This window comes from Eutrigla gurnardus (assembly GCF_963514095.1).
Source record: "Eutrigla gurnardus genome assembly, chromosome: 12".
Taxonomy (NCBI): domain Eukaryota; kingdom Metazoa; phylum Chordata; class Actinopteri; order Perciformes; family Triglidae; genus Eutrigla; species Eutrigla gurnardus.
In genome coordinates this window covers 4,736,388-4,751,363 of record NC_139926.1, presented here as the reverse complement: position 1 = coordinate 4,751,363, position 14,976 = coordinate 4,736,388, and the positions used below count along the sequence as shown (strand labels likewise).

At 42.4% G+C, this 14,976-nt stretch overlaps 1 protein-coding gene across 1 annotated transcript; it reads right to left on the bottom strand.

Annotated features, from left to right (window-relative positions):
- Nucleotides 1–1,564: 1,564 nt before the first annotated feature.
- On the bottom strand, nucleotides 1,565–14,129 carry hacd2 (3-hydroxyacyl-CoA dehydratase 2). Its single transcript, XM_084023845.1, has 7 exons — nucleotides 13,943–14,129; nucleotides 11,241–11,358; nucleotides 9,698–9,716; nucleotides 6,858–6,946; nucleotides 6,296–6,417; nucleotides 3,477–3,655; nucleotides 1,565–2,212 (listed from the first exon to the last, which is right to left on the bottom strand). The coding sequence occupies exons 1-7, from the start codon at nucleotides 14,065–14,067 to the stop codon at nucleotides 2,130–2,132; spliced, it is 735 nt and encodes a 244-aa protein (XP_083879971.1). The 5' UTR covers nucleotides 14,068–14,129; the 3' UTR covers nucleotides 1,565–2,129.
- Between the last annotated feature and the right edge of the window lie 847 nt (nucleotides 14,130–14,976).

The following is a 14,976-nucleotide window of genomic DNA, read 5'->3' as shown; positions in this document are numbered from 1 at the left end:
CATCATTTTTAGGAGACCAGGCTACCATTCGTTGGCTCTTGATGTATCACAAATCAGTTTCAAACAAGTCCGTGGAAGTCCACGTAGGGAGGTCTGGGTGGTCGGGTCAAAAACACAGGACTTTCACCCAGGGGACTGCTGTTAACGTCCCATTCAAATGACGTAGTTTTGTTGCATTTCTGTTTTCTTTCAATGTCAAGGTCGTTTTAAGCCAAACTGTGATGTTTCACACTAAAAAGTAGATTTGATACCTTAAAGGGGCAAATCTATGTAGTTTTGTAGCGTGCAGGGCAGAGGCAGGCACCTCAGGGACAAAACTATGTAAACATGAAAACATGTTGTCATTTTGGTGAAGAGGCTATTTAAAGGAGCAGTGTGAAAGATTTAGTGGCATCTAGTGGTGAGATTGCAGATTACAACCAATGCAGTGGGATGAAAAGTTGCTCTTCCAAAGATAAGTGGAAATCTTGTTCTTGCCGACCTCAACGGGTTGAACGCGTCATCTTGCTGCAGTGGAACGAACTCTGAGCAAGAGAGGAGTTTAAGTTTCAACTAAAAGAGGTTCTCTGACAGAACAGCTGCAACTAAATATAGAGATAAATATGCATCAGGATTACAGAACAACCAACAAACTTTACGCATCAAATACGACCTTTACAAACAAAACATGGAGAGGTTGAACTGGTTTGATTCACAGTTGTCTCTTTGTACTGCTCGTTATTAGATTCCCTCATTGAAAAGGCATGACTACCAGCTCACTAATTCAAGTCAGTACCAAGTCAGTCGGCTTCCTACTAAAGCACCACTTCCCCCACCGACGGGATTAATATTTCATCTGATATAGATCTAAATCAATTCACCACTCTATATTTCAAAGTAAAAGTCCATAAAGCTGAACATCCCATGCCGTTTTGTTTGGCTCATTTCATCAGAAAACAAGCTGCTACTGTACGTTGTGCTAGATTCTCTTCTCGTTCCGTCATAACTTCTTGAGTCATGAAGTCACATTGTTCTTTTGGAATAAAAGTGTTTTAATATTTTATAGTCTGCTCTCCTATAAATTCCATCCCAGACAACGAAGCTGCGTTGAATTACAATTTCACAGGAAACGTGTTTTATTGTGGAATATGTTTGCTCTTGATGCATCACAAACTATTTTTAAACCAACAAACACGGGGCTCCCACCAGGAGACGGGATTGCATTTTTAAGACACACTGACATCTGTAAGGAATTAGAGAGCTTAATAAAGCTCGAATGAAAGTGTGCTTCTTCTAATTTAGATGAGTTATAAAGCACACTTTATTGGAGCTAAAAATGTAGTTGAACAGACAAAAAAAGAAAAGAAAATGAATTGACATGATGAGGTATGGATGAGTGATGGGCAAACACACTGGCTACTTCAGGTTATTAATATAAATATTTATATATTAGTATAAACCAACTAAACATCGAGGATGAGGAATCACTGGAACGCTTGTCTGACTGCTGAGAACGGAGACTGAAGTCAAAACCACATCCAAACACCAAACCAACGAGTGGAACAGACAGAAAACCATGCAAGCACAGGATGGAAAAGGTTTATTCAACTAAATTAGGAATGTAATTAAACTTCGAACTGAAATAAATGAAAAAAAGACAAAAAGAAAAATGACAAATCTGGACCACAGTTTGCACCAACAAACCGACAAGCTAGGTTCAGCACTAGACTTCACATTATTCTTTCTACGTCGCAGTAAAAGCAGCGCCGCTTCTTAAAAGGGTTCATCCACGGGGAGGTGAAAAATCTATTTCTATAGTGACATTTAAAAGCCTTCTATCAGTGCATGGTTCGGTTCGGTGACCGACTTCTGCTCGGCTCTCACGCGGCAGCTCAACGGGTTTGTGTCGCGCTGCCCGCTCCCTGACCCGACCCAAGTAACTGCAGCTTGTTCACAAATAAAGACAACAAAAAAAGAACGTTTGTTCATGATTCGTGAGCATCTATTCAACCCGGACAAATAAAATAAAAGTTGCTTGTTAATTGAAATCTCCTGCCAGTTTGAAAACAGACTTCTTGAAGCAGACGTGATTTCTGTGAGTTGTTTTGGTTTCTTTTCTCTTCATCAGATGTGGGTGATCGCTGCCGGGCTCACTCCACCTTGCTGTAGTCCTCTACGGGACCCAGCACCTTCTTCCTCTGTCGGATCATGTGGAAGTAAAGCTGGGGGAAGACTGGGAAGGGGGGCAGAGGGAGACCAGTATGTCAGCGCTGTATGAACAACAACGGCATCACGGCTGCACAATTAAACCCCAATTTCATCCAAATCGTAATACGACCGACTGCAACTTTCAAACAGTGACTGAAGTGTTTGCACAGACGTCCTGGCCTACACAACATATCCCACTGATTTATGAAAACAGCTTCGTTTGGTAAAGATCACCACAAAAACCACACCATGATCATGTTTCTAACAGGATCACATTTGATCATTTGACCAGCTCATTATCGGTAAAGGAAGTGTGATGCTTGGTCTTAGAGCAGCGGACCCCGAAACCATCATCCTCCACTGGACAGAAGAGCCTTAGGTCCTAGCCCAGCTAGGACCTAAGGCTCCTCCACGACCCAGCAGCTGCCGTTTACATTCCTCCTGAAGCTATTCAAAGAATGACCTGCAGGAATGATACACTGGTTCTGTTTTCTCATCTTTTTCTTGTAACAAAACTCCTTTTCTGCTTCCTACTAGAACATGTTTACATGCTTTCATTTATTTTCCCATCAGGCTGTGCTGCAGCAGCCCTTCTCAGCCTCTCTTGCTCCTCCCTCCCGAAGAGCCCAGTCTGCTCACTGTGTTGTGGTTGGTCAGAAATGTCCCGCCTCCTCACCATAACCAGATTATTCTTCCTCTACATGTCTATATCACCATATAACATGGGACTCCATGCTCATGGGACAAACTAGCGGCTGGACAGTTATTATGCTAATGTGTTACTTGGTGACATCATCACATTACTGAAGAAAAGGCGAGATTTTAATCGAGTCGTTTGAATCAATTCAGGATCTAAATGTGTTTTGGAGAGGAACTCTTTTTGGACAATTTGGAGGAAAAACCATATATCAGACAAAATTAAAAACAAGAAGCAGAAAAGCATAATGGGTCCTCGTAAATGATCTTTGAAAGTTTTTCAATGAAAATGAGAAGAACGATGTTTACATCAGGATTCCCTCTCAGATCCCAAATCATATCAGTCAAAATAATCGTAATTAGATGTTTCTTTCAGCCTTGAACAGCATCACTCAGTGACCACTTTATTAGGTACGCCTGCACAATATACTGCTTCTTGTCATGATGTTTGGATACATATCTATTCTTTCCTGTCTCTGGTAGAGGCAGTGAACTTCTGTATATTTGAGATTTGATATGAATTCTTACCGAATGCACCTGTGTGCCTGCTTTAATCTCACCGCAAGATAAGTAACGCCAGCTTGTTGACTTACGGGGGATGTAGGAGATCATGACGAGGATGAGGAAGGTGTAGTAGTCGAAGGAGAAGTTGTACTTGTTGGGCAGAGTGACAGAATACAGGCCCGTCTTCTGCACGAACGGCAGCGCTGCGTAGATAGTGAGCAGCTCTCCAGTCACTCCCATGGGATACAGCACAAAGAAAAAGGTGTACCTGCAGCAGAGAAATAACACCTCTTCATTATTCACTGTCTGCACCATTAGGGGTAGGAGGCCCAGCACAACACTGTAGATAATGGGGACTGGCCCTTTACTGGTTCACTGCAGCACCAACGTACTGCATGTCAACCAGTCCAGCTGGAAATGTCAAAGATTGGCTCGTTAAAAACTTGAACGTAAACATCTGCTTCCCACTAAAACAAACACTCGCTTGTCAGGGAAACTTGGGTGAAGAACACCAAACGATGGATAAAAGTGGTCTAAAAATGCATGGTTTGGACATAACTTGCTTTTAATAAACCAACTCAACGCCGTCGCATCGCTACATGGATGCGTTTAATTCATGTCTGCCAAGAAAATGATGATTAACTTCCCATTGACATTGTTTTCATGATGAGCAACACAAGACAAATGAGCAATTTGTATCCTTGTACATGAAACCAATAGCAGGTGGTCGATCACTTGACAGCTCTGCTCCTCTCTTTACCCGACATTGACCTTTGGCCTCGGGTGTTCTGGTACCAAGTACACTGACCTCCCTGTGCTCGTACACGGTTCACCAGGCAGGCTCTTCCTCCCAATCAGCCAGGCTGTTCCATCGTTGCCACATGAACGCTGTAGTCCCCAGCACAACTATAGTATAGGATGAAACCTAGAGACTCAAGAAGGTACGCGGAGCTGCTGTGTGGAGTATATGAACACACAACTGGGGATGCTCTGGGGAAAACGCCGACATCTTGTTGCTGAGCCGGGCCTTATGAGTCCAGCCCCTCTCCAGGAGCTTGGTTCCAGAACCAGTACCACGCATGGAGGCGATCTCAACCACATCTAGTTGGGACGGCTCCACCTTGCACACCGGCTCCAGCTCCTTCCCCAACAAAGAGGTGATAGTCCACGTCCCTAGAGTCTGGCCAGGGATCGGCACGTCCAGGTCCCGCCCTTGCTCGTCGCCCAGGTTGCATAGCATCCGACCCTGATGCCTGTACCTGCGGGTGGTGGAGCCACAGGGCAGCGGCCACACGACGCTCACTGGACTAGCTCCAGGAAGGGCCCACGGTCTCCCTAATCCAGGTGAATTAACGCAGCCCTTTACAGGCTGTTTCAACAAGGTTCCCTGAATCGCTCTTAGTCTGGCCCTCCACTGGGACCGCTTTGCCTTGGGAGACCAGCTCTTGCCCCTGACAATACAGCCCCCAGGGTCACACAAATCCCTCATCCCTCCCTCCCACACTAAGGTGGCGATTCAGAAATCTGAACATCCAAACAGAATATGCTGTTTACATGTACAATATTCTCATTTTAGTGGAATATAAGTGTGCATGTCAACGCTGTCCATAAAAGAAAAGACACCAAACTATGCATGCATGTGAAGACGTCGTGCCTGTTCCGACTGCTAACGGAGACACTTTAAAGTAATAATTAAGAGGCTGCACTCACAGTATTAAATCCCAAAACCACAAACAAAACCCCCAAATTGTAATGCAGCTGAAGGTGGAGCAAACAGCTGACACAAATCACACACCATGATATACATTATTACATCCCAAACTATAAAATAAACATCAACTAAAAAGGCCTCCGTACACTTCTTCATTTTTAATCACAGAACTATTGAAGCATCAGGCCCTTAGAAGAGAAAGATCCCAATTACACATGAGAAATTCACTGAGCGGCTTTTCTTCTGCAGATAGAATGAAAATCAAAGAGAATAAAATGTTCAGTCTCTTCCGAACCCAGCGGCTGTTTTCTCTGATCCTTCACTGGATTTTCCACGGATGCACTGCCTTTTTTCTGCCTCTCAGGGTGCAACTCAAACTGAAAATCAAATACCAATGTCTCATTTGCTGCCTAGCAACAAAGGTCGCGTGGAGGGAGGCACTTAACAACTGTTGCCTTGGTTGAGGGTGCACAGGATGAATCCCAGGGGGCAGATAAGGGATGTACATTTGGATGTTGGACACAGAGAGATTTTCTACACAGTTTTTGGTGAAATATCGGTGAAGAATTTTAGTTCCAAACAACAAATGAACCAACATTTTGAGCAGAATGTGAAGAGGTCACAGTGACATTATGTCAAAGACAGATATCTACTGACATGCTCATGCTAAGTTGTCCGGAGGGCTTCTCAATCACAGTGAAGGTACAGGGTCCGAGTCGGGATGGAATTATTATTATTATTATGAAGTGTCAAAGTCATCTTAGTAGCTACCTGCATTGGTAGCATGATAGCAACCTGTCAATCACAAGGAAGCCCCGCCCTGAAGCATCCCCTGCTTTATGTTACTTGAAACTAGAGATTGAGACCATAAACTCATGTTTATAATGTTTACCGAGATCATAAATCAAGTGAGAAGTAGAGTCATTTTCTCAGAGTCGCCGCCCCCTGATGGCCAGTAGAAATAATTCAAGTTTGAAGCACCTCAGGGTTCACTTTTTAGAACAGGAGGTTGCCACCTGACAATGACACCATGTTCTGAATTAGTCTAGCAGCACATTCTATATTAAAAATTAATGTCTTGCATCTGGACAGCACGGTAGAACACATCTGCTGTAGGCTTATAACGGCAGGATAAATAGGCGATAACCCGGCCGGGCCCTAGAAATGACAGTAAGCGTGTCAGGTCGGGTGTCCTACCTTGCCCATTTGATGAGGTATGGCAGGTGATTGAGGAGGCTGAAGGTGTAGAAAGAGTAGCGGATGATCTCTGTGACGGTCCAGGCTGTGACGAACAGCAGCACGCTGTCCTCACTCTGCACCTGCAGCATTAACACACACAGGATGAGGACGGGGGTCACACGGCTTACATCATGCTGCAGCAGCTCATCCAGACTTCTCATCGCAGAAACATGCTGTTTGTTTCAGATGCTCAGAGCACACCATCCTCAGACATTAGGGGAAAACCAATGCAAATATGATGTTAACTTCCAATCACATAGTTTCCACACACAGAAGGGGAAGAGACCAATTTGAGAAAAATGTCAGTGCAGTAGACACACAAAGCCGATACATCTGTTATTCACGACACTAAAAGTAGGATTCATTCCTGCGAGACCGTCTGACGTTACTTACACATGTACTCCTCTCCGATCTAGCAACAGGGCAAACGGTACATCATCACTGTTCAACAGGAATGCAACCTTTGACATATCCCAAGCCTGATTGATGTGTGCACGTTAGAAAGCAGAAGTCCCCGTACCTCCCTGACGCTGTGTGTGACGGCCCAGGTGAGGAAGACCCGGGACATGACCTGGAAACCAGTCAGGACCACAGAGGACGGTACGATTCCTGGGAGACAAAACACACGGACTTATATAAGACAGACACAGGACACAACGTTTGTTTCCTCTGTTTCTGATCCAGTGACGACAGGACGACAGGCTTTAGTGACATTCACATTCAGGCCCTGCTTGAGTTGAATTATTTCAGCGTGGATACACATGTTCACCTGATTCACGCCTCAAATTTGCATCTCTTCACGCCTTTGCATTGAATTTGTTTGCAATGGCACAAACAAAATATTCACTTCTGGTTTGGTGTGAACACAGCACAAGAGGCCTGATGTATGCAGGAGTACTGGTAGTCACCGGCCACACTGAACACATATGTGGATGAGAATATACTGAATGATTTCACTGGCTCTCACCGTCTTCAAGGACTCATTTTCTTTACTTCTTTTTATTGAATTTCAAAGTTTACATAAACTGCAAAAAACGCAGCATTCCCTTCCTGCTGCTGTCACTCCATGACGTTAAACTGGCTCTCCTTCATAGAGGAATGTACAACATGACATGCATGTGTATCAAAGTGTAAACAATGAAAGATCATAGTCTATACAAGGCATTTAGTCACCAAGTGAGATTGAGAAAAGCCAAACATACTGATTTATGATCTAATGAAAAAAAAACCTCCAGACATCCTTTGACTCCAGCTTCTCAAATATGAGGATTTGCTGCTTTTTCTCTGCTTTAAAGGTTTACATTTTTGGACTTTTTGTTTTGACAAACCTCTACTTTGAACTAAAGATTTAGTGTTTTGTACAGTTTATACTTTACAAAACAATAAATTAAAAAACAACAACAATACAATAGATTAATTGGAAAAACAATAACATATCAACTGATATTCCAAGTTCAGTTATTTGCAACCCTGGTTTGAATATCAGTAATGCCCCATTCTGCCCACGGGTCTGTTTGGGTCTGTAGCCAAACATACTAAAAGAATCCTAAATATAGTGAAACGTTCCTGAAATAATGTCTGTGTAAGTGATGTGTAGTTACAGTGTCATTTAAATGAGGTTGATAGAGGAAAAATGAATGACTTTACCAATTATTAATGTTGTAATGTACAGACCGTTTGTAAGTTTGTAAACAGCGAAGACGTACTTGTTGGGCGGAGCCAGACAGTGACAGTTCTATAGTAGCGTTGTCACATGCAAGCAAGAAGATGGATCATCTGGACGTCTTCTCTGATTGTTTATCTGGTTTTCCAGCAGAAGACGTGGTCTGACATTAATAACCTAACAATTATCAATAAGCTGTACTCACTGTACGGATCCAACTATATGGATACAGTATAAATAAGAAAATGTTGGGTTTTCTATTTCATTTTTGTTGTTGTTCCTTCCCCTTTATGAGCTTCATTTTTTCATCATTTTATGATCAGGTGCTTGGCTGTAGTCAGGGTTAGAAATTAAATTTAAATATTAAAATAATTAAAAAAAAAAGTTACGTCCACAAAACAGGAAATACTTTGCTTCTGACTACAGTGGACAAGATATTAATGTGTGTGTGTGTGTGTGTGTGTGTGTGCGTGTGTGTGCGTTTGTGCGTGTGTGTGTGCGTGTGTGTGTGCGTTTGTGTGCGTGTGTGTGCTTGCGTGTGTGCATGTGTGTGTGCATGTGTGTGTGTGTGTGCGTATGTGTGTGTGTGCGTGTGTGTGTGTGTGTGCGTATGTGTGTGTGTGCGTGTGTGTGTGTGTGTGTGTGCATGTGTGTGTGTTTGTGCGCGTGTGCGTGTGTGTGTGTGTGTGTGTGTGCGTGTGTGTGTGTGTGCTCTGAGTGGAGTCCAGATAATCCTCCATTCATGCTGGATAATGAAGGGACTGGACTGTGACCTGGGGGCTCTGATCACACACTAACACCACGAGAGCCAACAGCCTCTCTCTTTGGCAAACACTTCAGCGATGAAAGGCTTCTCTTTCTGTACATATTTACATCTGAGATACAAACGCAATCAACAAAAAAAGAATCGAAGATACAAGCCGCTGCTATCGGACTTGTCACAATGAGTGGAGAGATCTGCAAACACATCTGGAGCGCTTCAGAGAACCTGGGAATTTAAATCTAGCAAACCAGGGAATCGGCTGGCAGTGGTCCCAAAAGCCAGCGACAAAAATGATTAGAGCTTTATTGGAGACATTGTGGTAAATTAAATGTATGCCCTGTGGGATTTGAAAGCAACATCATTCACACAAGTGAATTTGATTTAAGATGAAGGTAAAGTGTCTCCAAAATGAGATTCGTCCAATAAAAACTCTCTCTGATATCTGAAAAGGACTTTGACCATCATTGATTAAAGTTCAGATTCACACGGGGACATTTTCAGGGTTTTTCCTGCACAAAATATGGCGGAGGTGGTGCCATCCTGATGGTGTGTACTGTGGCAGCGTGCCTTCAACTGGCCCAAGCTGAATTATTGTAGCTTATTATGATTGGAGAAAATGACACACATTATATTTGACCACTGAGGAAGGTTTACACAGATTTTAAAGCCCTCTGAGGGTGATGTGTGATATTGGGCTGTATAAATAACATTCAATGGAATGTGAATTCCTTCATATTTAACACTCATCTCCATTGTTCTCTTGTGTTCCATCTACAAGATCCATTTATTATACTTTGGTACAACTCGAGAAGTTAAATTAAATGTGCAGTGAGAGATACAGGGCCAGGCTAGTAAAGGTGTTTGGGTTACTGTATCTGAAGTGACCTGGAAGACTGAAGTCTAACAGAGAGCAGTGAAGGTTGAAGACACTCACCTACAGCACAGTGCAGGATCTGTGAAGGGAAGAGAAAAACATTACTCAGTATGCTTCTGGAAGTCAGGACCACTGCTTAGATGATTTATTATTATGTTATATTTCCTGTGTGTATGCCTATAAACATGTGATTACTAATTAACTCATTTCTCTACATCAACACAAACACTGCCATAGTGTGCTTGCCCATTGTGGAGATAAGCCCACTGAGTGGCGGTAGAGTTCAGTGCACACACGTTGTTCCGCGGATGAAGACGCTAAACTAAACTCGGTGTGCTCTCGGTGATCCCAGTGAGTCTGGACAGGATCAGTGCAACACCTCATGCTGCTCGGCCTCTGCATCAAACACACGGCTCTCTGTGTTTGTATGAGTGTGAATGAGCAACACAACCTGGACAGCTGGCTTTTACCTTATTCAGTAGTGGACTTCATTTAGAGCAAACATTCTGGGCCACTATTTTTGCTTGAAATGTTACACAAAGTCATTGTCAAATCTTCAGTGGTTCTGTGCCTTTAACATAGTGTAGCCTACATGCTGCTATGTTACAGTGGACATAGCGAACACCGTATACACCAGATAACAGACCACCACTCCACATCCAACGCTGCAGCACAACAGAGAAAACAGACTTCTCCTTGACGGAAAACGTCATGAGGTGAAAGAAAGATGTGGAGCAGAACTTAGAAAGGAAAACAAAACTGTGGTGCTCAGAGAATCCACCTGCACTCACACGGCAGACGGTTTATTTACCAGCTTTATGTAGAACACAGAGAATGGTGCTATAATTCAAGTAAAAATGCCTGTCGGACACAGAATCACGCCTCCTAACGGCTTTTACACATGTGCCTCACTTTGTGGAATTAACTCACACATACATTTTTATCCAAACTTTTTTTCATGAGAACTTTCACGCAGAAAGCAACTATTACAGAGCAAGGTCAATTTTCTACCGCAATGTATCCACACTGTTCTATAAAACAGCAACGGTTGATATTATGGCCGTTAAATGTTGCTGCTACAAAGAATTGTGGGAGGCGTTCCCTCCTCTGCTGTGGTAAAGGATGCTCCAGTGTTGCTCATGCTGAAGGGGTCAGATAGGAAGCATCTGGAGAATTCCACCAGCTCTCACTGAGGCTGCGACTTCATACTTCCAGCTCATTTCACTCTGCTAGAACCTTCAGATCAGAAAAACACTCAGCGACGCAGCCGGACTCAGACAGCTCTTGTTGACTTGATGATTTTTGTAGTAGTTGAAACTGGGAGTAATACTGTAGTAAACCAAATAGTTGCTGATTAATTTAATCATGAAGAGACCAAAATCCTCATAGTGATTCTCCACAAATCCTTCACTCATGTTCTTCTCGTCCAATAGATGCATCTGTGATCCTAATAGTGCTTTGAAATCATTCAAATACTAAAAGGGTTAGTTGAGAGCTAAAAACAAAGCTAATTGTTGCTTCCCTAATATCTGCATATATAAATTGGATGTTGTATTGCAACATTTAATGAAATGTAGTGGCCAGCCCTTTGTGTTGGTCTCACCTCCAGAAGAGCTCCGGTCTGAAAGAACTTGAGAGGCTTCTCTATGGAGTAGTACAGCCCATGGTAGCTCCCTCTGGCCAGGTAAGCCCGGACCAGACCCACCGCGATCACCAGCCACCTGGAGAGCAGAACAAAGAGTCACAGTACTGAAAACATCTAGTCTGAAACAATATAGTAAGAGCTTCGATATCATTAATATTGAGTACAAATTACCATTCACCACTGGAAAAAATACAAGGATTTTTGAGCATCGGATACTGGATTTCTTCCTTTATTTTTTATAATTTAAGAAAACTGATTTCAATATACAATAAATGTATTTGTTTACATAATATATGTATCTGGCAGGATATTTTACAGTTCAACGAGAAACTTTATTACCAAAGATGATAGTTAAAGAAAATACAAACAAACAGATACTGTATTAAACCTGTAGAAAGAAGAATGAAGGTCAGACATGTATGAAAATGCAGCCCTTGAACATAACTGTCTGCAAGGCAACTTATTTTTTCATATATGCTGACATATAAACAAACATGGACATATGTTTAATTATCCAATATTGGTCAAGTACATCATTTCTGTGAACCATATATCTGGAACAAACTCCCAGAAGGTCGACTGCAAATCACACCTTTAAAAAGACAATTTCTCAGTTTGCTGCCGTTTATCAAATCATATCCGACACTGCATTGTAACTTTTATTCTTGTGTTTTATAGTTGTCTTATTCCATTTTAGCTCCTTTTTATTTTCTGTTTTCTTGAAATCTTAATAACTTTTTATTATGGGTTTCTTTTGCACTATTTGGTTTTATGTAAAGTCCTTTGAATTGCATTGTGGCTGAAATGTGTTATATGTATAAAAAAAACTTGCCATTATTAATATTTATTTTAAGTGTTATAATATATAAAACTACGTCTAAAGTTTATATGGGTGGAGAACAGTTTTTTTCCCATTACATTCAATCTAATCTAGTAAAAATATAACAATATTGTGATGTAATGCATTACATCATTCAGAATGAGCTTGTCCCCCTCGACGTGGAGGTCAGAGGTCAGCTGCAGTGCATGTGGAGGCACTAGCTGTCAGAGTGTTGCTGCAGGAAGCCTGATGAATATCACACCAGGACCAGTTCAGACCTGATGAATATCACACCAGGACCAGTTCAGACCTGATCAATATCAACACCAGGACCAGTTCAGACCTGATGAATATCACACCAGGACCAGTTCAGACCTGATGAATATCACACCAGGACCAGTTCAGACCTGATGAATATCACACCAGGACCAGTTCAGACCTGATGAATATCACACCAGGACCAGTTCAGACCTGATGAATATCACACCAGGACCAGTTCAGACCTGATCAATATCAACACCAGGACCAGTTCAGACCTGATCAATATCAACACCAGGACCAGTTCAGACCTGATGAATATCAACACCAGGACCAGTTGGGCAGAAACTCCCCACTTGTGCTGGGCTGCTGTGCAGCATCTGAATGCAGACAGTACCGTGTTTGGCGTGCATGTACGACACCCAAACATGTGGGTGACACAAAGCAGGCCCTGTGTGGCCATCAATACCGCGGCGCTGGCAATGTGACCTAACTGGTTGGAACAGAGAGCAAACAACGCCCACCATTCAGTTGTGCAACAGTCTAAAAGTCAGTGTAATAAAGGCATACTGAGAGATCTCTCATTTAAGGGTTCAAGATAATTACTTTGTAAATTTACAGCCCGTTATCCAGGTTAGAAAACGTTTCATGCAAATCCAACTCAGATCATTTGAAACACATTCAGAAAATTCCAATAGTAAATTTGTTTTAGCGGACGTTGAATTATGTGAATAATCTCTGCTGCACAGTTGGATCTACTACTGTTTTCTTAGTTTTAATGACCTATGCAGAGCAATTACAGTACTTTAGATCTAGTACAGTGATCATTTATAGTGATTAACGTGACGGCACCAGAATCATAATGATGTGAACTCGAGTCAAAGGGTAAAAAACAAAATCCAATCACTCTTTTCTTACTCAACATACAAGTATACGTATGATACCTTTCTACAGCTATAAAACTGTCTTCCATCAAAAACATTTTAGGAAAACTGCAACCCATATATACATATGTATGTATATACAAATGTTGAAAAAGTGAAAATGCACAAGATGCTCTCTCAGCCCTTTATGATGCTGTATCGTTTGGTTCATTTTTTAACTTCTGTGACTACAACTCAAGTTCAATCGTTGCCCTGTAAGCACTAGCATGGCAATGCAAGATAAAATGGCTCACTGTCTGCTGTAAATACAGCCCAACTGTCTGCAGACAATAAACCATCTGTCTTCATGTCATGTATTGTCCGCTGCTGCGACCCGTCACTCACTATTAACGTGAGCGTTCACGCAGCCAGGTGGTTGTCTAGCGTTAATCTCCATGAGCCGTTGGGAAGTTATTCCACCATACAGCATGCTAGCACGGCTGCGTTAATAACTACCTACAATTAGCAGATTCATAATCCAAAAATAGCGGTGTAATATTACCACAGGGAAATCATGCTCCCATTATTTAGTGCCGTCTTGCTCAACAGCACTCACTCATACTGACTCGCGCACACGCGCGCGCATACACACGTACACACATACACGCTCGCACACACTGAACCAGAGCAGCATTAGCACGAGGAATCACGCTACTTACCCCGCTGTCATAACAACGTTGTAAATGACCAGGTAGGCCGTGGCCAGGGCACCGGGTCCCCTCTTCTTCTTCGCGGCCACATCGCTGTGGGCCGCCTTGCTGGTACCCGGAGCAGCTGCCGACATGACTGCAACCCTCAACGGTAGTTGGTCCCGGACGACGGCTACTGTCAGGTTCACCGAGTCAGGAAACGAACAGGGGGCCAAGCCCGGAAGTGTCACCCTGAAGCGAGAGAATTAAGTCTTGCATACTTCCGCCTTCGCTTGGAGGCGCCCTCACCCATATATCCCCTTATAATTTGTCCTTTCAATGTGTGACTATATTTTTTATTTTGTTTGTTTAGACCAATTATTTTTGCTCGAACTATATCTGGCTGCTATATCCCTTGGGTCCCCGCAGACTGTTGTAGGACAAATAGAAATCTATTATCTTGAGCTAAAGTTGTACTCTTTGTCAGGTCCGGATGTAAGAGACGCTCTTTGATAGGCGCGCCCCCTATTTGCGCGTCCCAGATTACAAATCTGCTATAAACGGATTTGTTTATTTCGTTTTTGTTTTGTTTTACATGATCCTCTATTACCTAAAGCGAACAAAATTAATGTCAAATGGATCAATTATATTTTCTGTCAAGTTTTGACATAGTATATTATGTGCATTTTTATGTTCTTTAAATTATTTTATGTATTCTATTATTATTTAGTTTCATATTACTTTGTTATCGGTTTGATACGTTATGTTTTGACTAATTTATTAGTCATAGTTGGCTGATGGGGAAATTTGGGGTCCCCTAAACGGTGACGATGAGATGAGATGGAAATAGAAAAGGTCGAGCAGCAAGAAAAACGAAACTAAAACAAATTACACAGGCATCATACAGTTCTCTGTTGGTACAACATTACTTCCAATATTTCATTTTTACTGATTTAACACCTTATCACTGACCTTCTACCCAAACTGGACACGTTCCTCTTTCCCCCACTAGATGTCAGTGTTTCACTAGTCTCCTCAGTGTGAACAGAGATGTCAAATCAAGT